This window comes from Ranitomeya imitator, chromosome 3 (genome assembly GCF_032444005.1).
Source record: "Ranitomeya imitator isolate aRanImi1 chromosome 3, aRanImi1.pri, whole genome shotgun sequence".
Classification (NCBI taxonomy): domain Eukaryota; kingdom Metazoa; phylum Chordata; class Amphibia; order Anura; family Dendrobatidae; genus Ranitomeya; species Ranitomeya imitator.
The window spans coordinates 571934874-571960001 of NC_091284.1; the positions used below are offsets into that span (position 1 = coordinate 571934874).

Genomic DNA, 25128 nt, shown 5'->3' on the forward strand with positions numbered 1-25128 from the left:
ATAATCTCCTGATGGGATGGCGACATGGACAGAGTAAAAGGGATGGTCTGGTGTGTTATCTGTGAGGGCAGTGTCGACCCATTCACCACTCGTACCGTTACTGGTTGAGCTAGCATAACCAGGGGTATTGCGTGACGTTGGGCGAAGGCAGAAGACATAAAATTGCCCTCCGCCCCAGAATCCACGCAGAGCTCTCCCGAGTGGGAGGATGAGCCTATAATAATTGTCCCCTTAAAGGACAATTTGGAGGCAAATGTCGCCGTGTCTAGTGTACCTCAACCTACTACCACTAGAAGCTTACGTTTCCTCGACCGCTGGGGACATCTGGTGGCAAGATGTCCTGACTGCTGGCAAACATGACAGACCTTGAGTGCACGAGCGGTCCGGGACTTAGATCCCGCTCGTGACACTTCCATGGCCTCATTTGACTCAGGAACCAGGACCGGAGATTCCAGAGGTTTGACGAAGGTAGGAGCCTAAACTGGGCTCGCTCTAACCTCCGCTCGTTAAAACGGAGGTCAATACGAGTAGAGACAGTTATTAACTCCTCCAGTGTGGCAGGAATCTCCCTAGTGGCCAGAGCGTCCTTCACGTGATCAGCCAGCCCCCTCCAAAATATGGGGATAAGGTCTTTATCCGACCACTCCAGCTCAGAAGCTAAAGTGCGGAAGTGGACGGCAAAATGGCTGACCAAGGACTCACCCTGAGTTAATGCCAGCAGTTGGAGCGCCGTATCATGGGTGAATTGAGGTCCTAAAAAGACCTGTTTCAGAGTGCTCAGGAACAGCAGAGCAGTCTGCACCACATGATCGCCACGCTCCCACAGCGGCGTAGCCAATTCCAACGCCCTGTCCGACAAGAGAGACACAATAAATCTCACCTTAGCCCGCTCTGTGGGAAAACGTGCAGCCAGGAGCTCGAAGTGAATAGAGCACTGACTCACGAATCCCCTACAAGATTTACTATCTCCAGAAAAATTTTCTGGCAGCGGGAGGCGAGATAATGTCGGAACAGGGGTGGCAGTGGACAAGGTTGCTGCAGCCTGTACAGCAACTGCGGTAACATCCACAGCTGAGGTTGAGCTCTCGAGAGCCACCAACCTACCCTCCAGCTGCTGGATATACCGCAAGGATTGCTGAATGTCCGCCATTTACTAGCCAGACCCTGGCGCTAGTATTCTTTTAGGGCTAGCGCAAGGCACCTAGTAAATATAGATGTTTTTATTGTTATTGGTACGTTTGAAGCCCGGGGTCCACCGTGCAGGAGAACCTGCTGCTAGCAAACGGCGGCACTATATGGCGGTATGGACTAACTCAGTTAATTCACAGAGTAGCCGTGAAAGCAAAGCACTGTGCCCTGTTAGACTTCACAGAGGCACAGGCTAACTGCCCAAACAGAGAGCAGTCAGTGGTCACACATGCACACAACTCCTCGCCGGAGGTGCCAGCATTCTAGGGGCTTATTTCAGCCAGGTCCCTGAATACACTCTTACGTGACCACACTGGCGCAAAGCACATAACATAGAACAATTCTAGCGCATGGCCATGCGGCCATGCGAGCCTTAAATAGTTGCAGCAAGTACAGGACCTTCCTAGAAGGATCTATGAGAGACTGCCACAGAGCGTGAGCACCTACAGGACCTTCCTGAAAGGACCGATGGACTTAGCTGCAGTATCTGACCATGTGATCCTTGATCTCCACTGAGAGATCTTACTTTGGGCATGCTCAGAACGAGAAAAGCAGAACTTAGTCCTAGAAGCGTCTGCTCGCCGCTGCCCAGCACTGGCTTCAATGGCAGAAGCAGGAAAAGCAGCAGTATCTCTTTGTACAGAGTGGGACTGAGCAAGACGCTGAGACTGACGTCTCCGCTGAGCAGGCTCCACTGCGGCAGGAGAAGAATAGGAGACCGAAGCGGAGATGGCCCAAGATTCCCCCTGTGCAGAGGCGGGAACTTCTTTTAGCCAATCCATATTTGAGCCAGTTAAAACTCTAAATTGAAAGTATAGAGTGAAAGACACTGGCAGCGGAGCCACCGCATGATCGACGCTGAAGCAAACGACCACCAGAGCTATCCTGAAGCGGCATCGCCTGGGAAAATTCAGCAGCTGTGCCAGCATCTAAATGATGCCACATACCATTAAGAAATGGTGTCCACATACCATTAAGAAATTTGCACGCAACACCTTTTTCAGGTGGTTTCTGCCCATAGTGCACTTGACATAGTTCCGTAAACATGTCCCATAAAACGATAGAGACTTCTTGAGCCTTAGGTTGTAAGAAGCAGCAGCAAGCAGAGCAAAGAATATGAAAAATGTAGAGGCCTCAAAACTGAATGTGGAAAGAAGTAGCCTACATTTTCTTTTTACATATTTTCTTCCTAATGTTGCTTACATGTTGAATAATGGCACCTAGCCTTTATCTACATGCAGTGTGTCTCTTTATCTGCCCTCAGCATACCACATAGATTTTATCTAATCTCCATCAGCAGCCAAATCATGAAATTACAACCCATCAGTGGGTAGCGAAGATAGCACATAATTACTAATGTCATATTCCTAAAGGCCACTACCATATTTTTCTGCATAGATTATTTTCTTTTTTTGAACAATAATTGCTACTTTAATATACACATGATTTTTACATTCAGAAAAAAAATATTTGTACAAGGTAATAATCTAAAGAAACAATTTAAAGTGCCCCATATAGGAAAAGGCAAGACACAGACTGTAACTGTCATGAATATGCCGCATTTTGCTGAGACCTGTAGTACATCTGAGATTAGAATATCAAGGCGTTTAGCTGAGCACAGGTCCTCTTTACATGTACATGACTATTCATGAGTTAACAGGTTTCATGTGGCATGGAAAGGGTTTAGAGTTCCTAGTGGTCTTTTGGCTGTGCTGCTTATTGGAACCACCCCCTTCCATTATATAAACCTGTGTCTGGCTTCCCTCCATGTGAGCAATAGAATCTTCATTCTGTTCCTGGCTTCATTGGCCAAAGTGTTCTGGAGAGTCGCTCTTGTCATCTTGAGATTGTTGTATGCGATTTGTTGTGAACTCTTCCTTCCCCTTTTTGGCATTCTTTTGTGTTGCTTTTCTGCCTCTTTAGGCTGCCGTCACACTAGCAGTATTTGGTCAGTATTTTACATCAGTATTTGTAAGCCAAAACCAGGAGGGGGTGATAAATGCAGAAGTGGTGCATATGTTTCTATTATACTTTTCCTCTGATTATTCCTCTCCTGGTTTTGGCTTACAAATACTGATGTAAAATACTGACCAAATACTGCTAGTGTGACGGCAGCCTTACTGTGTACCCATTTTCCCTTTGTATTTTATCCTGTGTGTCTGTTGTTTGATTTTTCCTTGGTTTCTCTCTGTCTGTCCGGCCTGTGTTACCCTTTTCCCCTGCCCCTTTCCTCCCTGGGGGGTGGGTGGGAGTTGCGTAGGATTTCATAGAAGCACAGAGAGGCACATGACCAGGCCATCGCCACCTTCAGGGGAGATAGAATAGGGCCTCCCTAGATTAAGGGACAGTAAAGGGTCCCTCCTCCTCTCCAACTTTCCTACGGTCATAGCATGACAGTAACCTGATGCTAGCAGTCTATAGGAATCCATTCACATGCAAAATTTGTATTTTCATGCAGCTTTTGCTGAATAAAAGCAGATCAAATGCACTGACACGTACCCAGTGCACTTGCAGCCTGATCTGCATAGGGCTTCTAAGTTAGATTTCTCATGCCTAGCACATCGGATCTCTATGGAAAAGGCATCATTTTATTGGGTGACAAGTGCCTGCACAGCTATAACACTACTTCCATATGTAAAAATGTGCTGACAGGTTTCCTTTAAAAAAATTACTGTGTTATTTCATTTTGTACAGCAAAATGTTTAATACAACCTATTGTAAAAATGTTTTTTGGCAATAATAAGTAAACCACCTGGCAAAGGTGTCCATAAACTTTACTGAGTCACTAGAATGGGGTACTAGTAATAATAGAAGCATAGGTCTATGTTTTAGATTGAATCTGTAATCTGGGTGCGAGCTCAGGTAGGTGCTGTGCGCTCCTGTCTGCTGAGCTGTGCAATGTTCAAGGGTCTTTTGAGAAATCCAGAGTCGCAGGACCCTACTGCACTGCAGACAATTTCAAATAAATAAAATGTTGAAAGTTTAGCTACTCTTTAAAGAGGCTGTCGTGAGACTTAATATAGATTATTATTTTTTTTTATTATTATTAATATAAATATAGATGGTTTATAGTTAGGATATCCGTTATTATCAAATCAGTACTGATCTCACTCCTGGTTCTATCCTTCCAATTAGCTTACTAAAAGGCCAGTGGACCACTACCAAGCGCCACGTGCCCTTCATTGTTTACCAGGCATAGCGCTGTCCATTTGGCAGTGGCTAGGCCTAGTATTTCAGATTACCTCGAAAAGCTTCTGCATGATGGGCAAGGGTAGCAGGATTCGGACCACCACAGATGTGCTACTGATTTACCTATAGGATAATCCTATACATAAATCACGTAAAAGCTGATTAATCTATATTATTGTCTAGTCCATATAATGAATTGAAAAAAAATATTATATTCCTAGATACTTACTTTACTTGTTAAGGACAGAAGAAGTGAATCCATGAAAATTCTAAAGCCAACATGTTCCCCGTAGGTTTTTATATAAATCTAAGAAATGAAATTGAAAGATCAAGTCAGGACACTTGTAAGTCTCTCATTTTATAGTGGGTTGGGGTAAATAAATTTCAAGTGTCAAATAATGAATTCAGGTATTTTTCTAATTACCGTATATACTCGAGCATAAGCCGAGATTTTCAGCCCATTTTTCTAGGCTGAAAGTGCCTCTCTCGGCTTATACTCAAGTCATTGTCCCAGGAGGTTGGTGGGGGAGAGGGAACGGCAGGAGTGGCAGCTGTCACATCATACTTACCCCCTCCCGGCATGGTCTCCGCACGTCCCTGCTTCTCAGATGGTCTCTGGTGCCTGCAGCTCTTCCTGTGTTCAGGGGTCACGTGGTACCGTTCATTAAAGTAATGAATATGGACGCGACTCCACTCCCATAGGCGTGGAGCGCATATTCATTACTTTAATGAGTGGTACCATGTGACCGCTCAGCACTGGAGAGCTGGCAGCCCGGGACGACGGAGAAGCATGGAAGTGCAAAGACCGCACCAGAAGGGTGAGTCTGAAGGGGGAGGGTGAGCCATGCGATATTCACCTGTCCCCTTTCCACCGCCGGGCTGTGTCTCCCGCATCCTCTGGCTGTGACGCTCAGGTCAGAGGGCGCGATGACGTGTTTAGTGTGCACCCTCTGCTTTAACAGTCACTGCAGAGAGCCGGAAGACACAGCGGCGCACGGTGATAGAACGGGGACAGGTGAATATCACAAGAGCTGGGGAATCTGAACCAGCGGCAACACCTGCATCTTGCCCCCAATGACGAGAGGTGAGTATGCCATTTTTTTTTTAATCGCAGCATATGGGGCATATTATTCTATGGAGCATCTTATGGGGCCATCATTAACCTTTGTGCAGCATTATATGGGGCGTATTTTGTATGGAGCATCTTATGGGGCCCATCATGAACTGTATGGAGCATTATATGGGGCTCCTGATTCAATATGGATATTCAAAAACATTTAGCCTACTAATGTCTCAATTCATTTTACTTTTATTGGTATCTATTTTTATTTTATAAATTTACCAGTAGCTGCTGCATTTCCCACCCCAGGCTTACACTCGAGTCAATACATTTTTCCAGTTTTTTTGTGGCAAAATTAGGGGTCTCGGCTTATACTTGGGTCGGCTTTAACTAGGGTATATACGGTCTCTTTCTCTGCTTTCGAGGTTCCTTCAGAAAGTGAACTGAGCATGTGATTGTGACGACTACCTGGGCAGAACAGCGAACCTCATTTGCTGGCTTCAGTGAAGTCGATGTGATGTCAGAACTGCAGACAAGAATACCCAAAGAGTACAGTGATACCGACTCATTCACGGACCAGGTGAGGGTAAGAAAAGAAAAAACAACTGCAACTGGGAACAGGGGTTTTCTGAAAGTGGAAAATCTCTTTAAGTAAAAAAAATAATAATTTTTCCCAAAAGGTGTCCATATTTCTTAAGAAGGAAGAACACCGTGCGATCTGAATCAATACATTAAAAAGTCATATTTTACGTTATTGGGCCAGGCTACATCAGAGTGTTATGCTCAATAAACAGTACGAGCACCTTTCACATAAAACATTCGGCTTTAGGCTGACTCTTAGTAACGATGTCATCCATCGTATAAGTGACGGTGACACATTTGCGCACATTTCGTATCTGAAATGCATGATATCCTTGGTCACAGAACATACCTTATTATCCTTGATGGTGTAATGGCACAAGCTCTGGCGGTCCCCAAATCTTTCCGGGATTTCTACAGCAATCTTGTCAGGATCAACCGTTGGAAAATGTTTGAGATCACGTTGAATTTGTGGAATGGCGTCTTTACATGACATATGTCTTAGCCACATGTCACTGTCCAGCTCAGGGCAGTGACATTCTTCACTGTAAATTGGACCTAAGAAAAGTGAAATATAAAGTGCAATAAAAAGTCAGTTATGTAATTTTCAATATTTAAATGATTGACTACTTAGCCTAGTCATTAAGGAGAATAAGCAGTAGTATACATTGCATATTCATTGCCTACACTGGCACAGCGCCACACATACACTTGTGGCAATGCCTGATACTGAAAATTGATCCCATGCATTTTGGTGGACGGATCAAACGGATCAAATATTGATGACGGTTCAAAGTCTTTGAAAACCGTTTTAAATCTAATGATCTAATTTCAATTATTATAGGTTAAACTGCACTAATAAAGCGGTATCACTTTTCTAAACTTTCGAATTTAAAAAAAATATTAAACAAAATACTTTTAAATTCGTATATTAATTTTTACTTATGAAGTGAGAAAACACATACAACAAAGTTGTATTATACTCTTTATAGCGATAATGATTCAGTATTTTGCATCCATGTAGGTAAGACATTTGAGCAGACATTTTAGTTGTGTAGTATTCTCCTTTGGCCTACAGAGGTCACTGTTGTCTGTTCTTTCTCATACCTGCTTCCATCAGACCTACACACAATATAGCGGCTACATCCTACACCAAAAAGCACTGTTATCGCGGTTAAATAGAGAATATAAAGGCATTTTATATGTTTTACTCATTGATGCCGCTCAAGCACGATAATATATTATACCCTTAAGTTGTATAAATGATCCTTTGATTTGACCTCTGTATAGGCTAGTTTGCGCAAATAACAATGAATAAGTAGATGCTTTTAATACAGACTGAAAGTTGTTTTAAATTGAAGGCTCTTTCTGAAATACACCATCAATACTATATCATTTTAGTTCAAATCTTGGCATCCCTGCTGCAAACCTATCATTATCACTTTTTAGGCAAAAAACAGTAGTCCGTATGGCAACATAAAACTTTATATTTCTATGAATCGTCAGAAACTCTCAGAACTACATAAATATAATAATAATAATAATTTTTATTTATATAGCGCCAACATATTCCGCAGCGCTTTACAAATTATAGAGGGGACTTGTACAGACAATAGACATTACAGCATAACAGAAATACAGTTCAAAACAGATACCAGGAGGAATGAGGGCCCTGCTCGCAAGCTTACAAACTATGGGGAAAAGGGGAGACACGAGAGGTGGATGGTACATAAACATTAAATACAGGAAAGGGGCAGATGCCCTTCTCTCAAGGTGTAATCGGCTGAATGGAAGAGGGTGAGTAATTAAGGAGAATTCTGGTTCTATGACATTTCTTAACATCCACCTATCTGAGAAATGACTGGATTTCTTTTGCAGACCACTCTCTTGTGATACTGTAATTTTAATTCTTCAAAGCCCTTAGAAGGAATCTGTCAGCAAGTTTTGCTATGTAATCTGAGAGCATCATGATTTAGGAACTGAGATCCTGATTCCAGCGATGTAGCACTTACCGGTCTGCATGCTGTCATTTTAAAACAATCACTGTTTTCTCTGCTGCAGATCTAGTAGTTCTCTGAATGCTGAGCCCTATATAATCCCACCCACACCAATGATTGGCAGCTTTCTGTGTACACTGTATATTGACAGAAAGCTTCTAATAAGTGATAGGGACGTGTGGTGCCCCAGGGTCCTGGTCGTCACAGTAGAGGCCCCTTCACATTAAGCGACGCTGCAGCGATACCGACAACGATCCGGATCGCTGCAGCGTCGCTGTTTGGTCGCTGGAGAGCTGTCACACAGACAGCTCTCCAGCGACCAACGATGCCGGTAACCAGGGTAAACATCGGGTAACTAAGCGCAGGGCCGCGCTTAGTAACGCGATGTTTACCCTGGATACCATGCTAAAAGTAAAAAAAAACAAACACTAGATACTTACCTACCGCTGTCTGTCCTCCAGCGCTGCGCTCTGCACTCCTCCTGTACTGTCTGTGAGCCAGAAAGCAGAGCATGGTAACCAGGGTAAACATCGGGTTACTAAGCGCGGCCCTGCGCTTAGTTACCCGATGTTTACCCTGGTTACCAGTGAAGACATCGCTGGATCGGTGTCACACACGCCGATCCAGCGATGTCTCCAGGGAGTCCAGCGACGAAATAAAGTTCTGGACTTTGTTCAGCGACCAACGATCTCCCAGCAGGGGCCTGATCGTTGGTCGCTGTCACACAGAACGATTTCATTAACGATATCGTTGCTACGTCACAAATAGCAACGATATCGTTAACAATATCGTTATGTGTGAAGGTACCTTAACATTGCTTTCCTCACGGGGAGAGTGATGTTACGCTTGGAGGCAAGGAAGGATAACTGTCACCAGGTAAACACAAGCATGCAACATGTTCACACTCCAGGCCATCAGCGGGAGCTTTTGATCCTATTTACTAGGTGACTCCCCATATATATGGTAGTTAGGAGGGAAAGTTACTTAGTTAGTGCCAGACAGCAGACTGGAGCAGTCTGAGGCAGGAAGAAGGCATGAGGAGCCGTGCAGCTACGACAGAGTGCTGCAGCTCCTGGACAGAGACAACATCGGAAGCCGAATATATTGCAGTGAGCATGTAGGAGAGAGGAGCACAAGCCTTTGCCTCAAAAGTAGTTTTCAACCATATATGGGGTATCGGTGTACTTAGGACACATTTGGGCTAAAGAACATTTTTGTATAAAATGTGATTTTTTAATTTTCACAGCTAAATGTTATTAACAGACAAAGAGAAAAATCAGACAAACTGAACATTTTGCAGTGGTCTCTTAATTTTTGCCAGAGCTGTATGTAGTATCAGCATACTCAGGAGAAATTGCATAACAAATTGTATAATGCACTTTCTACTGTTACCCTTTAAAAAATAAAAAAACTGGGGCTAAAATAAAATTTTGTGGGAAAATAATATATACCGGTATATTTTTTATTTTCACAGCTCAACGTTATAAACTTCTGTGAAGCACACGGGGGTTCGAAGTGCTCACCACACATCTAGATACTTTCCTTGTGGGGTCTAGTTTCCAAAATGGGGTCACTTATTGTGGGTTTACACTGTTTAGGCACATCAAAGGGCAGCACGGTGGCGCAGTGGTTAGCACAGCAGCCTTGCAGCACTGGAGTCCTGGGTTCAAACCCCACCAAGGACAACATCTGCAAAGAGTTTGTATGTTCTCTCCGTGTTTGCGTGGGTTTCCTCCAGGTACTCCGGTTTCCTCCCACATTCCAAAGACGTACTGATAGGGAATTTAGATTGTGAGCCCCAACGGGGACAGTGATGATGTGTGCAAACTGTAAAGCGCTGCAGAATATCTTAGCTCTATATTAAAAAAATAAAGATTATTATTATCAAAGACTCTCCAAATGCATTATTCAACGTTCAAAAAGTCAAACAAAGCTACTTCCCTTCCAAGCCCTGCCCTGCACCAAAACAGTAGTTTTCCTCTACATATTAGGCATCAGCGTACTCAGGAGAAATTTCCCAGAAAAGTGTATTGTAACGGGGTCTACCGTGCTGGGGTACCTTTTTCAGTACCACCCCGTATTTCAAGAGGTCCACTCTGCTTTGGCTGGAGTCTGAATGAAGGACGCTGGCTGGAATCCCTTGATTACATGGGCGCATATAAAATCTCACAGCTTCTCCACGTATTTCTAGTCTGACAACACTTTATTCACAGGACACAGAATATATCACACAGATACAGAGGGCGGGCCAATTGAAAAGCGTCAGGCCAGACATACATTACAATAGCCGCAGGGGGCCGGAGCCTGCCGATATTTACTGTAGGAATTACAAAGGTGGGGGCGGTCAGAAGGGGGATATCATGTCCCCTCTGCCCAGGAGTGCAGCCTGTGGGCTGATGCAACTCACATGGAACCTATTATAGATACATATAACTGCACAACATATTCTGGGTGCTGAGGAGTTCCGTAACACGTAACATGGCTCCCCTTTTCAGCGACGCGATCGGCATACACAGTCTGATCCTTAACGGATCGGTTTGGGAATGACCGAAGATTATGGGGTTGGTACAAGTTCCGTTTGTCGACTTAGTCCATCGGCGTTACCATTTTGTTTGCCGGGTCTGTAGTGGATGGTGAAGTCCAGAGGTTGTAGGGCTAAACTCCACCGCAGTAATCTGGCGTTGTCTCCGGAGACTCGATTAAGCCAGACTAGGGGATTATGGTCCGTTAGGAGGGAAAACTGTCATCCATACAAATATGGTTGCAACTTTTTGAGTGCCCATACTACTGCCAGGCACTCCTTCTCGATGGCCACATAGCTTACTTCACGGGGCAGTAGTTTCCGACTCAGGTAAGCTACCGGGTGTTCTTGGCCGTCCGGCCCGACTTGGCTCAGTACTGCTCCCAATCCAAACATAGAAGCGTCTGTGTGAACAAGGAAACGTTTAGTTGGATCGGGTGTGGCCAATACAGGGGTATTGGTGAGGGCGTCCTTTAGCTGGCGGAAGGCTTCTTCACACTCTAGGGTCCAGGTTACCTGGCGGGGTTGGTTCTTACGGGTCAGATCAGTGAGGGGCTTGGCTATGCTGCTGTAATTGGAAACAAATTTCCTGTAATACCCCGCTGTCTCTAGAAACGCCATCACCTGGGTTTTAGTGCGTGGAGTGGGCCATTTGGCTATGGCCTCAATTTTGGCTGGTTCTGGTCGCTGTTTCCCACTTCCCACCCAATGCCCTAAATACTGAACCTCTGCTTTGCCCACGTGACACTTGTTTGGGTTCAGGGTGATTCCGGCCTTTTGGATCCTGTCCAATACTGTCTCTAGGTGATTTGGATGCTCTTCCCATGTCAGGCTGTAGATGGCGATGTCGTCCAGGTAGGCACAAGCATAGTCCTGGAGACCATCCAGAAGCCGGTCAGCCAGCCACTGGAAGGTCGCCGGGGCAGTCTTCATCCCGAATGGCATAACTCGAAACTGGAATAAGCCGAACGGGGTGACAAATGCCGATTTGGGAATAGCGTCAGGACTAAGGGTAATCTGCCAGTAGCCTTTGCATAGATCGATGGTGGTCAAATACTTTGCCTCTGCCAGCCGGTCTAACAACTCATCCACACGCGGCATGGGATACGCATCCGTCACTGTTTTCTCATTGAGCTTACACACCTTCTACACAAAACCGTGTAGTCCCATCCTTCTTGGGCACTAACACTACGGGGGATGCCCAGGGACTATCTGACTCTTCAATGACCCCTAAACGCAACATCTCTTGTATCTCTTGTCGCATCCCTTCTCATACAGACTCAGGGACGCGGAAGGGGGGGTTGTCTGATCCTCGGTCTCAACCTTGTGTTGTGCCAGGCTAGTGTACCCTGGTCTCCCCGAAAACATCCTCTGTCGCTGCCTCAATAACTCCCGGGGACCTAGGTCTTCACCCAAGTGTCCCATGTTTTAGACTGAGTCCTTTCCCCAAAGACATCAGGGAAGGGAAGTCCGGCTAAATCCTCTGTTTCAGGGACACAGATGGCCACTACCTCTTCAGGGCGCTCCTGGTAGGGCTTCAGCATATTCACGTGGAACATGCAGATAACCCTGGGGTCGTCACAATCGGCGACATTATAGGTGGTGTCGGCTATTTTCCCAACTACCTGGTAGGGCCCCTGCCATGCAGCTTAGAACTTGTTCTGCCTAGTGGCCTCTAACACCAGGACCTTCTGTCCTATTTCCAAGGTGCGCTCTCTGGCCCTCCGATCGTACCATACGCGCTGGCGCCGCTGGGCCACCCGCATGTTCCCACATACAGCCTGGGTCAGCTCCTGTAGGCGGTCCCAGAATTCCAGCACATAGGGTACAATAGATACCCCTTCTATGATGCCCTCCCCTTCTCAGTGTTCTAGCACTAAGTCTAGGGGTCCCCTTACCCGTCTCCCGTATACCAGTTCGAACGGGGAGAACCCCATGGATTCTTGAGGCACCTCCAGATAGGCAAACAGGAGGTGAGGCAAGAATTTCTCCCAGTCCCTGTAGGTCCTGGTAAAAGTCCCAATGAGTTGTTTTAACGTCCCGTTAAAGCGTTCACACAACCCATTGGTTTGCGGGTGGTACGGGGCGCTTCTAATGGACTTTACGGCGCACAGCTTCCACAGTTGGTTGGTCACCTCTGCTGTAAACTGGATACCCTGGTCCGAGTTAATCTCCTGGGGAAATCCAACCCGTGAGAAAACCTGGAGCAGGGCAGCCGCCACCGTCTCTGCCAGTACGTTAGGTAACGCAACCGCCTCTGGGTACCGTGTGGCATAATCTACCACTGTCAATATATACCTTTTCCCTGACGGACTGGGTTTGGCTAACGGCCCTATCAGATCGACCGCTACCCGGCTAAATGATTCCTCCACAATGGGGAGGGGGTGTAATTTGGCCTTGTATCGATCTCCCCTCTTGTCAATGCGTTGGCAACTGTCACAGGTCTGGCAGTACTGACGAACATCATAGTTTACCCCCGGCCAAAAGAAGTTTTGTGTCAGACGATGCCTGGTGCGACTGACGCCGAAGTGCCCGGCCAAGGGTATGTCATGAGAGATTCGCAGTAACTCCTGCCTATACTTCTTGGGAACTACCAGCTGTCGTTTTATAGTGGGGCTCGTCCCTGTGTGGTGCTGCTCTGTGATCCAGTAGAGGAGTCCCTGCTTTCATACAAACTGTTCCCCTTCCAGTACCCCTCTCCCTCCTGTGCCTTCCCACGATATCCCTCCAATTAAGGATCCTCAAGTAACTCCCTCTTAAATCCATCTGGGGTGGCCCAAGAAATGTGTCTGGCTATGGGAATACGAGTAGGGTTGGGATATCTTACCTGGGCCTCCTCTGAGTGTGATTCCGCCTCCGCAGCTCGAGCTTGTCTCCGGGTGGTCACAGGATATGTCTCAGCCAGAGGGGCAACCGAGAAGGCAGACAACACGGGCCCCAAGTCATTTCCCAGCAAGACGTCTGCAGGCAAATCCTCCATCTAGCCGACCTCAACAAGGCCATCCCGCCTCCCCAGTTCAGGTGAATCCTGGCAGTGGGCAGTCGATGTATGGCTCCCCCTGCTACACGGACTGCCACTGTCCGGTCCGTCTTCTCTTGGTCTCGGACGAGATGAGGCTTCGCAATGGTCAAAGTTGCCCCGGAATATCTTAGTCCCTGCATACGTTTCCCATTATCCCACACGACCTGTCAATGCTGTTGTCGATTATCTGCCCGAGCTACTTCATGCAGCACTTCCTCCATCTCTTCCATCCCTTGGTTAGTCGTAGCCCCCAATGCCGGGTCAGCTTCGCCTTGGTAGCAGTGTACAGCGGCCCGGTTGAAGGTAGCTGTTCCCGCCTTTGGCCACTGGGTATGCTGAGTCCGGTTGGGACATTGTATTTGCAGGTGGCCCAGCTGACGGCAGGTGTGGCATCGCGCCCCAGGGGGACTGTGGTAGGCCGGGTTTCTAGCTGGTCCCCCTACAATCTTCGGTGGTTTGGGGCCCTCCAGGTCCATGGGCGGACCCCTAGTGACCATCTTTGATCCGGACAACTGAGGCCTCCTGGCATCATGATGTTCATCGGCCAGGCGAGCGGCTTCCTCCAGAGTCGTTGGCAGCCTGTCCCGAAGCCATTCCTGTGTCTCGTGGGTTAGTCCATTAAAAAATCGTTCTAACAAGAAGAGCTGGAGGACGTCCTCCTTAGTGGTTGCTTGGCTCTCTTGTACCCACTGTAGCAGTGACCGCCATAATTTACAGGCCCATTCAGCGTGGGTATCGGTTACGCGTTGTATAAGTCCGCGGAACTTTTGGCGGTATGCCTCTGGTGTCAGCGCATACCGGGCCAAGATCACTTCTTTGATCCGCTCATAGTCCATACAGTCCTCATCAGGTACCGTGCGGTAGGCGTCCACTGCCCGGCCTGTCAGCTTGCTGGCCAGAATCTGAACCCATTCCTCCGGCTTCACTCGATGAAGGGCACACTGCCGCTCAAAGTCCTGCAGAAAGCCATCAATGTCTTCCTCTGCCTCCCCCAACTGTCGGAAGGCATTATACTGGATCTTTTTGTGGCTTACTGTTGAAGGTACCTGATCGGAGGCCAGAGCTCCCCCTGCTCGCTGACTCTCCTCTCTGCCATCTCCATCTTGGCTAGCTCTATCCTGGTCCGCTCGGCCATCTTTTCCTTCAAATCAGTACGCACATCAGCCATCACCTCTCGTATGATCTCTACTGCAGGGTTTGGGCCATAGAACGCCAGTCTGTTCTTTACCTCCCTCTGGAATTCAGTCTCCTCCACGTTTACATTGGGGGGCGCTGCACTATCGTGTTCCATGATGGCTGCTATCAAATCCGCTTTTGTTTTGTTGCTGGTGATTAACCCTCGGGCTTCCACCAGATCTTTTAATGTAGTCCTCTTTAACTTCTGGTAGTTGTTTTCCATTCATTCCTTTCCTCCTGTAGAAGGGGTATCACATTCCGCTGTCTGCCACCAGTGTAACGGGGGTCTACCGTGCTGGGGTACCTTTTTCAGTACCACCCGGTGTTTCAAGAGGTCCACTCTGCTTTGGCTGGAGTCTGAATGAAGGATGCTGGCTGGAATCCCTTGATTACATGGGCGCATATAAAATCTCACTGCTTCTCCACGTATTTCCAGTCTGACAACACTTTATTCACAGGACACAGAATATATCACACAGATACAGAGGGCGAGCCAATTGAAAAGCGTCAGGCCAGACATACATTACAATAGCCGCAGGGGGCCGGAGCCTGCCGATATTTACTGTGGGAATTACAAAGGTGGGGGCGGTCAGAAGGGTGATATCTTGTCCCCTCTGCCCAGGGGCGCAGCCTGTGGGCTGATGCATCTCACATGGAACCTGTTATACATACATATAACTGCACAACATATTCTGGGTGCTGAGGAGTTCCGTAACACGTAACATGTATGATGCAATTTCTCCTATCATCTTTGTGAAAATGCAAAACTTGGGGCTAAAAGAACATTTATATGGGAAAAATTGGATTTTTTTTATCACGACTCTACGTTATAAACTTCTGTGAAGTACCCAGGGATTCAAGGTGCTCACCACACATCTAGATAGGTCCTTGAGTATAGTTTCCAAAATGGGGTCACTTGTGCGGAGTTTCCACTAACTAGGAACACCAGGGGTCTCCAAACACTATATGGCGTTTGCTCTCGATTGTAGACAATTTTGCTTTCAACAAGTCAAACGATACTCCTTCCCTTCCAAACTCTGCCATGCGCCCAAACAGTAGTTTTCCCCCACAAATGGGGTATTGACGTGCTCAGGAGAAATTACTCAACAAATTTTGGGGTCTATTTTCTCCTGTTAACCTTGTGAAAATAAAAAAAATGGGTCTAAAGTAACATTTTTGTGAAAAAAAGTTAAATGTTCTTTTTTTCCTTCTTTTTCTTGCTTCAGTTTATGTCAACCACCTGAAGGGTTAATAAACTTGTTAAATGTGGTTTTGAGCACCTTGAGAGGTGCAGCTTTTAGGATGGTGTCAATTTTGAGTATTTTCTGTCATATAGGCCCCATAAAGTCACTTCAGATGTGATGTGGTCCCTAAAAAAATGGTTTTGCAAATGAGAAATCCCTGGTCAGCTTTTAACCCTTCTAACGTCCTAAAGAAAAGAAAATGATGCTTAAAAAACTGTGCTGATGTAAAGTAGATATGTGGGAAATGTTATTTATTAACTATTTTGTGTGACATAATTTTCTGGTTTAAAGGCATAAAAATTAAAAGTTTGAAAATGTAAAAATTTTTGACAAATTTCTGATCTTTTTCACAAGTCATATTGAACAAACTTTACTACCCGTACCATGAAGTATAATATGTCACGAAAAAAATAATCTCATGATCAGTGGGATCTGATGAAGCGTTCCAAAGTTATTACAACATAAATTGACACTAGTCAGAATTGTAAAATTTGGCTTGGTAATGAAGGTCAAAATAGCCTGGGAGGGCGAAGGGGTTAAAGCCGTTCAACAGACTCAATCATATTATTATTCTGAACCAAAAATACCTTTAAGGAAATAAGGAGATTTTGCCACATGTCTGCCATTCACTTGAACTTCAATCTGAAGAGCGCTGTAGCTGGCATACAGTTTGTATCTTACTAGGAAGGAGCCATCTTTTCTGTCAAGTAACTGCACCCCCACTCTGGTATACTGCTCCCCCAATGCAGTGATGTGGACTTGATAGTGGTCATTTTGAGGAGTAGATGTGAAACTAAAGAGAAAAAGATAACACCATTAGTAAACATGAAGCATACTAAACCTACATCTTCATTGCTGCAGCAGTGGTGGGCACGGGCAGAAAAGGGCCCTGTGCAAGAACAGCATATGGGCCCTTATCAGTCCATTAGTTCTGTCTATGACAGAAGCTGCTTGCTGCTTTGGAGGTGGCAGCAGGCCCCTTTACCTCTTGGTCCCCTGTGAGTCTGCATAGGTTGCACCAATGACATATCCGCCTCAGGTTTGCAGTGTTCTATATTTATTCACTATTATATTACTACAAAACTAAGGTCTCTTTGACACATCAGGTTTTCGCCGTCAGGCTCAATCCGTTTTTTTGAAAATTAGCTGGATCTGGCAAATGTTGCCGCCGGATCCGTTTTTTCCCCATAAACTTGTATTAGTGCCGTATTGCGCCGGATGACCTTGCGTTTTGTCCAGTTTTCGCCGGATCCGGCAAATCTGCGGTTTTCGGTTTCTGGAAAAAACGTCCATAGCAACGTTTTTTGTCTCCGGCGAAAAAGCCGGAAGCGCCGGATCCGGAGCTTCCTGCTGTTTGATAGAATGGGAGCCGGAAGGTGCCAGATCCGGAAAATGCCGGATTCCATTTTTTTAACTGAGCATGCTCCAAATTTTTTTTAATCCAATTATCTGGATATGCTAGTCGGATCCGTCGAAAAAACGGATCCGTCGCATCATTTTTTCACAATCTGCGGCGGAACAAAACAGTTCAAAACAGCTGACATGTCCCGGCTTTGATGCGGGCTCACCGCCGGAGCCCGCATCAAAGCGGGGGTTCTGACCTCGGATGTACTATCCCGTCCGAGGTCAGAAAGGGGTTAAAGCATATCGCTTTCTCTCTGAGGACTATACAGCCCATTATACACATCACCACAACCAGGGAGGCTTCCCTATACAGTGTACATCCAACAACAGCATTGACGACGTATTGAATAAGACCTGGAATAGGTCGAAATGTCACTCATTTATATAGTCGCTTGGAATTTTTTCTGCGCTCTGACACTTTCTACTGTTTTTTTGTTCTCACCAATAAACGATTTTTTCTTGCATCACTTGACAATCCTCAGAGTGTGCGGTTAATTTCTACTTTATGGACTCAGGGTCATCCGGCCCATTACACCAGTACCTTGAATTAGGACAGAATGCAGGCCATTATCTTTCTTCATGTGACCGTGCAGGGACATTGCCTGATCATTCCACATCTCCTGGCCAGGGAAGGGAAGAAAAGAGTCTACAGACAGGAAATCATAGGTTCGCAGCTGCTGCTTTTTATGAGGTAAAACATTTCCCTGCCTGTTTAAAAACAATTTGTTACCTCACAGAAAAAAATCAGCTGCGAGCTCTACTGTAACATGTACATACTCTTCTGCTTCCTACCCTGCCCAGGAGCTGTGATATGATCAGACCATGTTCCTTCACGGTCAGACACAGCAAGACACAGCATTACTCAGTACACAGCAGGGGCACATTTATAAGATTATCTCAACAGTGGAACCATTTGTAACACATCTAATTGTGGAACTTATTCTTATTCCAAGATCTATTGATTAAACTGTACTTTGCTCATGAGAAGACCCTTTTAAAGGGAACCTGTCACCAGAAAAACAATAGTAACCTGCAGATATAGGGTTAATCTGCAGGTTAATAGCGTTAATGACCTGTCCAGTGGCCACACTAAAGGTACCGTCACATTTAGAGACGCTGCAGCGATATCGACAACGATGCCGATCGCTGCAGCGTCGCTGTTTAGGTCCCTAGGAGACGTCAAACACAGCAACTCCAGAACGATCCAGTGACGTACTTATCGTTCTCGCTGGTTGTTCGCTCCATGAAGAAACACTGCTGGCATCGTTGCTTTTGCTGTCAAACATGACGATACACGCCGACCTGACGACCAAATAAAGTTCTGGACTTTCAGCAACGACCAGCGATGTCACAGCGGGATCCAGATCGCTGCTGCGTGTCAAACACAATGAGATCGCTATCCAGGACGCTGCAACATCACGGATCGTTGTCGTTCTCGTTGTAAAGTTGCTCAGTGTGAAGGTACCTTTAGCCGAACACTGTGGGGAGATTGTAAGTGTAAGGGCTCATGCAGACATCCATGCAACACGGTACAAGCACGAACTGCAATGCATGGAATGGCCAGGTGCTGTCCCTGGTTGGTAGGGTTGCAAGACAGCTGTCCCTGGTTGGTGAGGCTAAGAGCTATCCCATGTAGTAGGGCTAAAAGAGCTGACCTTGTTAATTAGGGCTAAGAGAGCGGTCTGTGTGTAGCATGTCTAAAGGCCCCTTCACATTTAGCGACGCTGCAGCGATACCGACAACGATCCGAATCGCTGCAGCGTCGCTGTTTGGTCGCTGGAGAGCTGTCACACAGACAGCTCTCCAGCGACCAACGATGCCGGTAACCAGGGTAAACATCGGGTAACTAAGCGCAGGGCCGCGCTTAGTAACCCGATGTTTACCCTGGTTACCATGCTAAAAGTAAAAAAAAACAAACACTACATACTTACCTACCGCTGTCTGTCCTCCAGCGCTGCGCTCTGCTTCTCTGCTCTCCTCCTGTACTGTCTGGGAGCCGGAAAGCAGAGCGGTGACGTCACCGCTCTGCTTTCCGGCTCACAGCCAGTACAGGAGGAGTGCAGAGCGCAGCGCTGGAGGACAGACAGCGGTAGGTAAGTATGTACTGTTTGTTTTTTTTAACTTTTAGCATGGTAACCAGGGTAAACATCGGGTTACTAAGCGCGGCCCTGCGCTTAGTTACCCGATGTTTACCCTGGTTACCAGTGAAGACATCGCTGGATCGGTGTCACACACGCCGATCCAGCGATGTCCACGGGAGATCCAGCGACGAAATAAAGTTCTGGACTTTCTTCAGCGACCAACGATCTCCCAGCAGGGGCCTGATCGTTGGTCGCTGTCACACATAACGATTTCATTAACGATATCGTTGCTACGTCACAAATAGCAACGATATCGTTAACAATATCGTTATGTGTGAAGGTACCTTAAGAGACCCGTTATTCACTTTTCTTTTTCATGTCCCTTTGCGCCACCTCCGTGCGCACATCCAGCAGCCGCCGAGTGTTGATTGGTGACACAGTTCACCGATCAGCACTCGCGCTCGCTGTTGTCCACTTTTCTTTTTCGCCCTCCTTTGCGCCACCCCCGTGCACACATCCAGCAGCCACCAAGCTTGGATTAGTGATGCAGTTCACTCATCAGTGCTCGTTCCTGCGGTTATCCACTTTTCTTTTTTCACCCCCCTTTTGCGCCACCCCATTGCGCACATCCGGCAGCCCCCAAACTTTGATAAGTGATACAGCTGTATAACGTAGAGGAGGTATAAAGGGGACATACAGCTGTATAACATAGAGGAGGTATATAGATTACATATAAAACTGTATAACACAGAGGAGGTAAATAGGCAACATATACAGCTGTATAACATAGAGGAGGTATATAGGTGACATATACAGCTGCATAATATAGAGGAGGTATATAGATGACATACACAGCGGCATAACATAGAGGAGGTATATAGGTCTCATATATGGCTGCATAACACAGAGGAGGTATATAGGTGACATATAAAGCTGTATAACATAGAGGAGGTATATGGGTGATATATACAGCTGTATAACACAGAGTAGGTATATAGGTGACACATACAGCTGTATAGCACCGAGGAAGTATATAGGTGACATATACAGCTGTATAACATAGAGGAGGTATGTAGGTGACATATACAGCTGTATGACATAGAGGAGGTATATAGATTACATTTAAAGCTGTATAATATAGAGGAGGTATATAGGTGACATATACAGCTGTATATCATAGAGGAGGTACAGTCATGGGCAAAAGTATTGACACCCCTGCAATTCTGTCAGATAATACTCATTTTCTTCCTGAAAATGATTGCAAACACAAATTATTTGGTATTATTATCTTCATTTAATTTGTCTTAAATGAAAAAACATAAAAGAGAATGAAGCAAAAAGCAAAACATTGATCATTTCACACAAAACTCCAAAAATGGGCCAGACAAAAGTATTGGCACCCTCAGTCTAATACTTGGTTGCACAACCTTTAGCCAAAATAACTGCGACCAACCACTTCTGGTAACCATCAATGAGTTTGTTACAATGCTCTGCTGGAATTTTAGACCATTCTTCTTTGGCAAACTGCTCCAGGTCCCTGATATTTGAAGGGTGCCTTCTCCAAACTGCCATTTTTAGATCTCTCCACAGGTGTTCTATGGGATTCAGGTCTGGAGTCATTGCTGGCCACCTTAGAAGTCTCCAGTGCTTTCTCTCAAAACATTTTCTAGTGCTTTTTGAAGTGTGTTTTGGGTCATTGTCCTGCTGGAAGACCCATGACCTCTGAGGGAGACCCAGCTTTCTCACACTGGGCCCTACATTATGCTGCAAAATTTGTTGGTAGTCTTCAGACTTCATAATGCCATGCACACTGTCAAGCAGTCCAGTGCCAGAGGCAGCAAAGCAACCCCAAAACATCAGGGAACCTCCGCCATGTTTGACTGTAGGGACCGTGTTCTTTTCTTTGAATGCCTCTTTTTTTTCTCCTGTAAACTCTATGTTGATGCCTTTGCCCAAAAAGCTCTACTTTTGTCTCATCTGACCAGAGAACATTCTTCCAAAACGTTTTAGGCTTTTTCAGGTAAATTTTGGCAAACTCCAGCCTGGCTTTTTTATGTCTCTGGGTAAGAAGTGGGGTCTTCCTGGGTCTCCTACCATACAGTCCCCTTTCATTCAGATGCCGACGGATAGTACGGGTTGACACTGTTGTACCCTCGGACTGCAGGGCAGCTTGAACTTGTTTGGATGTTATTCAAGGTTCTTTATCCAACATCCGCACAATCTTGCGTTGAAATCTCTTGTCAATTTTTCTTTTCCGTCCACATCTAGGGAGGATAGCCACAGTGCCATGGGCTTTAAACTTCTTGATGACACTGCACATGGTAGAGACAGGAACATTCAGGTCTTTGGAGATTGACTTGTAGCCTTGAGATTTATCATGCTTCCTCACAATTTGGTTTCTCAAGTCCTCAGACAGTTCTTTGGTCTTCTTTCTTTTCTCCATGCTCAATGTGGTACACACAAGGACACAGGACAGAGGTTGAGTCAACTTTAATCCATGTCAACTGGCTGCAAGTGTGATTTAATTATTGCCAACACCTGTTAGGTGCCACAGGCAGGCTCGGACTGGCCCACCGGAGAACCGGAGGATTCTCCGGTGGGCCCTGGCACTGACACCTGCTGGCATACTGACCAGCAGCTGCCTAGGGCCCCCACTGCTCCAGGGGCCCCTTGCCAGTGGCTATAGGGCCCCTGGGTCAAGGGGGCCCACCCTGTGCCAGTAGCAGCAGCCGGAGACAGGATCGTGTCCCCGCTGCTTAAGCAGAATGAATATTCACCCTTCCCCACGCCCCTATGGGTGTGGAGAGGAGTGAATTCCATTTATCTTTAATAGCGGGCAGCGTTAGCCGCAGGGTGCAGCTAACACTGCCCGCATGTAAAGCCCCACCACACACACCACACACAGCACACACACACTCACAAAGTAACACACACACACAGCACAGCACCGCACAGCACCGCACACATACACACACACAAGAACACAGACTCACACAGAGCAGCTCACCGGCTCCCAGTGTCCTGCTTCCTGTCTGAGGCAGCGAAAAAGCTCTATATCAACCAATCAAAAAATATGTTAGGAAGCAGGGTGTGACTAATATAAAAAATAACTTTTAATAAGTATGCATTAAAAACTGGTATAAACCACCAATATATAGATAGAACAAAAACGTAAAGGACTCACAGAAAAGATTCCCCATCAAAGGGAATCTAAACATAAATTGTCAAATCCCTGAGGTTTATCTAGATAGATACATCAGTATCAACCTCCAAAGGGAAAAAAATGTCTCCTAGAGAGGAGTACATAACCCATATGTATGGTAAGCAACATACAATCAACATGTGAAGCAAGAAGTATCTCCCAGAGGGGAGTGCACATATGTATTGTTGGCAAACCACGATGACTGTATATCTCGTTTCTCGTTTTTCATAGAGACACAGAATGTAAAAACAGGAACGATCTCACCTCTGAGCTTCTAATCACACCAAGAGGCTTGAATGAAGTTCTAACATGCAGCTGTTTTTTGGATAGCTAGACCAAACATAACATGAAAATCTTTCCTTCCTTCCCCCCCCTTTTTCTTCTTCCCATTAGGGTGCTATTAGGACCATTATAGGGACAGCCGTCGTGGAATGGGGGCGCCAATCTTGCGTTTCTATCCTAGGGTGCCAACCTCCATTGACAGGTAGGGGTATAAGGTAGGAGTTGGGTTAGGGAAAGAGTATATGCACACGATTCTATCCCTCTTACTGCTCGGTGCACCGGTCCTGGCATTCACCATACCCCCTCCATCTCTCCAGCAAAAACCTCTCCTTTGAATAATAAGAATAATAAAAATATCAATAATAATCAGAGACACGAATGGGTCCTTTTGAGTCTCAAGCTGGCGACTTTTATTTATGACTGGTTATACATATCAGTTCCAAATCCCCCCCCCCCCCCCATCTTTGTGCCGGGTTCCCGGTTTTTTGTGCCTTCCCTCCCTTTTCTTGTGACTCAGCCAGTACATGCCTGTGATCAGGATCATCCCTTCTACATGAAGGTTATGATGATAGGAGTAACTACTTGATGAATAGCCCCATTGTGATGAGTTTGCAGTATATCTTAACTAGCATGATCGGCAATGAAACAGGGGCCAAGAGACTTGGTATCAATAGGACGCGGCAGAGATGTCTTTACATAGCATAATGCGGTGCAGTCCCGGGACTCCGGAAATCCATTAACAGCAGCAACGCCTGGACTTGAGTTTTACGGTCAGGCGTTGCGCTGTCATGGTTACCGGACCTGTGTGCGTCACCGGAAGTGAGACGCTTAGCGTACCTGAACGCCACAGGATCCGTTAGGTGTGCGGGCAGTACGCTGCCATGGTAACCGGACAACACGCGTCACCGGAAGTGACGCGTGCGGTCCAAGGCCTGCGCTCCACACGGGCGCAGGCGACATGACGTCAGCCAGCCCAATCTGGGTGAATAGGGCGGGCTATTTAAAACAGGAAGGAACGCTGTCCTGCAGTGCTTTTCGATATACCCCCAGACTTAAGGTCCCCCACTGCGGTGGAAGGACTCTGCACGAGTTTCCCCTGATGAGTATTCAGACTACGAAACGCGTAGGGAAAATGTGTCCGAGATATTGGGGTTAAAAATTACTTTCCTGACAGCGTGGATGGGTACATGTGCGGCCGGATTTGTAGGCCCCCCCTCCCCAGATGCTGTGGACGTGAGTGATCCTACCCTGGTGTGATTAGAAGCTCAGAGGTGAGATCGTTCCTGTTTTTACATTCTGTGTCTCTATGAAAAACGAGAAACGAGATATACAGTCATCGTGGTTTGCCAACAATACATATGTGCACTCCCCTCTGGGAGATACTTCTTGCTTCACATGTTGATTGTATGTTGCTTACCATACATATGGGTTATGTACTCCTCTCTAGGAGACATTTTTTTTCCCTTTGGAGGTTGATACTGATGTATCTATCTAGATAAACCTCAGGGATTTGACAATTTATGTTTAGATTCCCTTTGATGGGGAATCTTTTCTGTGAGTCCTTTACGTTTTTGTTCTATCTATATATTGGTGGTTTATACCAGTTTTTAATGCATACTTATTAAAAGTTATTTTTTATATTAATCACACCCTGTCTGAGGCAGCCCAGCTGGATGACATCATCATCCAGCGTGCTGCTGTTTCAGTCAGAAAGCTTCCTGGAACGAAGAGCCTGCTGGATTGAGCGGCTGCTGCAGGGAGGTGAGGTGAGCTGTGCTGTGTGTGTGTGTGCTGCAGGGAGGTGAGCTGTGCTGTGTGTGTGTGTGTGTGCTGCAGGGAGGTGAGCTGTGCTGTGTGTGTGTGTGTGTGTGTGTGTGTGTGCTGCAGGGAGGTGAGCTGTGCTGTGTGTGTGTGTGTGTGTGTGTGTGCTGCAGGGAGGTGAGCTGTGCTGTGTGTGTGTGTGTGTGCTGCAGGAAGGTGAGCTGTGCTGTGTGTGTGTGCTGCAGGGAGGTGAGCTGTGCTGTGTGCCTGTGTGTGTGGGTGCTGGCTCATCATCCCCCCCCCTGGTGTCATGCTATAGATCCTGGAGACGTGTGCATAGAGGGGCCCCATTTGTGAGGTGACGGGGCAGAGAGGGGCCCCCTGTGTGAGGTGGCGGGGCAGAGAGGGGCGCTCCCTCTGTG

At 46.4% G+C, this 25128-nt stretch overlaps 1 protein-coding gene and 1 long non-coding RNA gene across 8 annotated transcripts in view; one reads left to right on the forward strand and one right to left on the reverse strand.

Moving 5' to 3' along the window:
• The window catches only part of LOC138670540 (uncharacterized), a 119579-nt gene extending 113568 nt beyond the window's left edge, over positions 1–6011 (forward strand). Inside the window, exon 3 of the long non-coding RNA XR_011319347.1 lies at positions 5863–6011. This is a non-coding gene — a long non-coding RNA (uncharacterized lncRNA). The remainder of the gene's footprint in view (positions 1–5862) is intronic.
• POGLUT2 (protein O-glucosyltransferase 2) overlaps positions 1–25128 on the reverse strand; it is a 279270-nt gene that overhangs the window by 229277 nt on the left and 24865 nt on the right. For all 7 annotated transcript variants that reach the window (XM_069757956.1, XM_069757957.1, XM_069757955.1 and 4 more), the window contains exons 2-4: positions 16564–16769; positions 6369–6574; positions 4607–4684 (exon numbers count right to left, since the gene is read on the reverse strand). In XM_069757956.1, coding sequence (XP_069614057.1) covers positions 4607–4684; positions 6369–6574; positions 16564–16769 — 490 coding nt within the window. The remainder of the gene's footprint in view (positions 1–4606; positions 4685–6368; positions 6575–16563; positions 16770–25128) is intronic.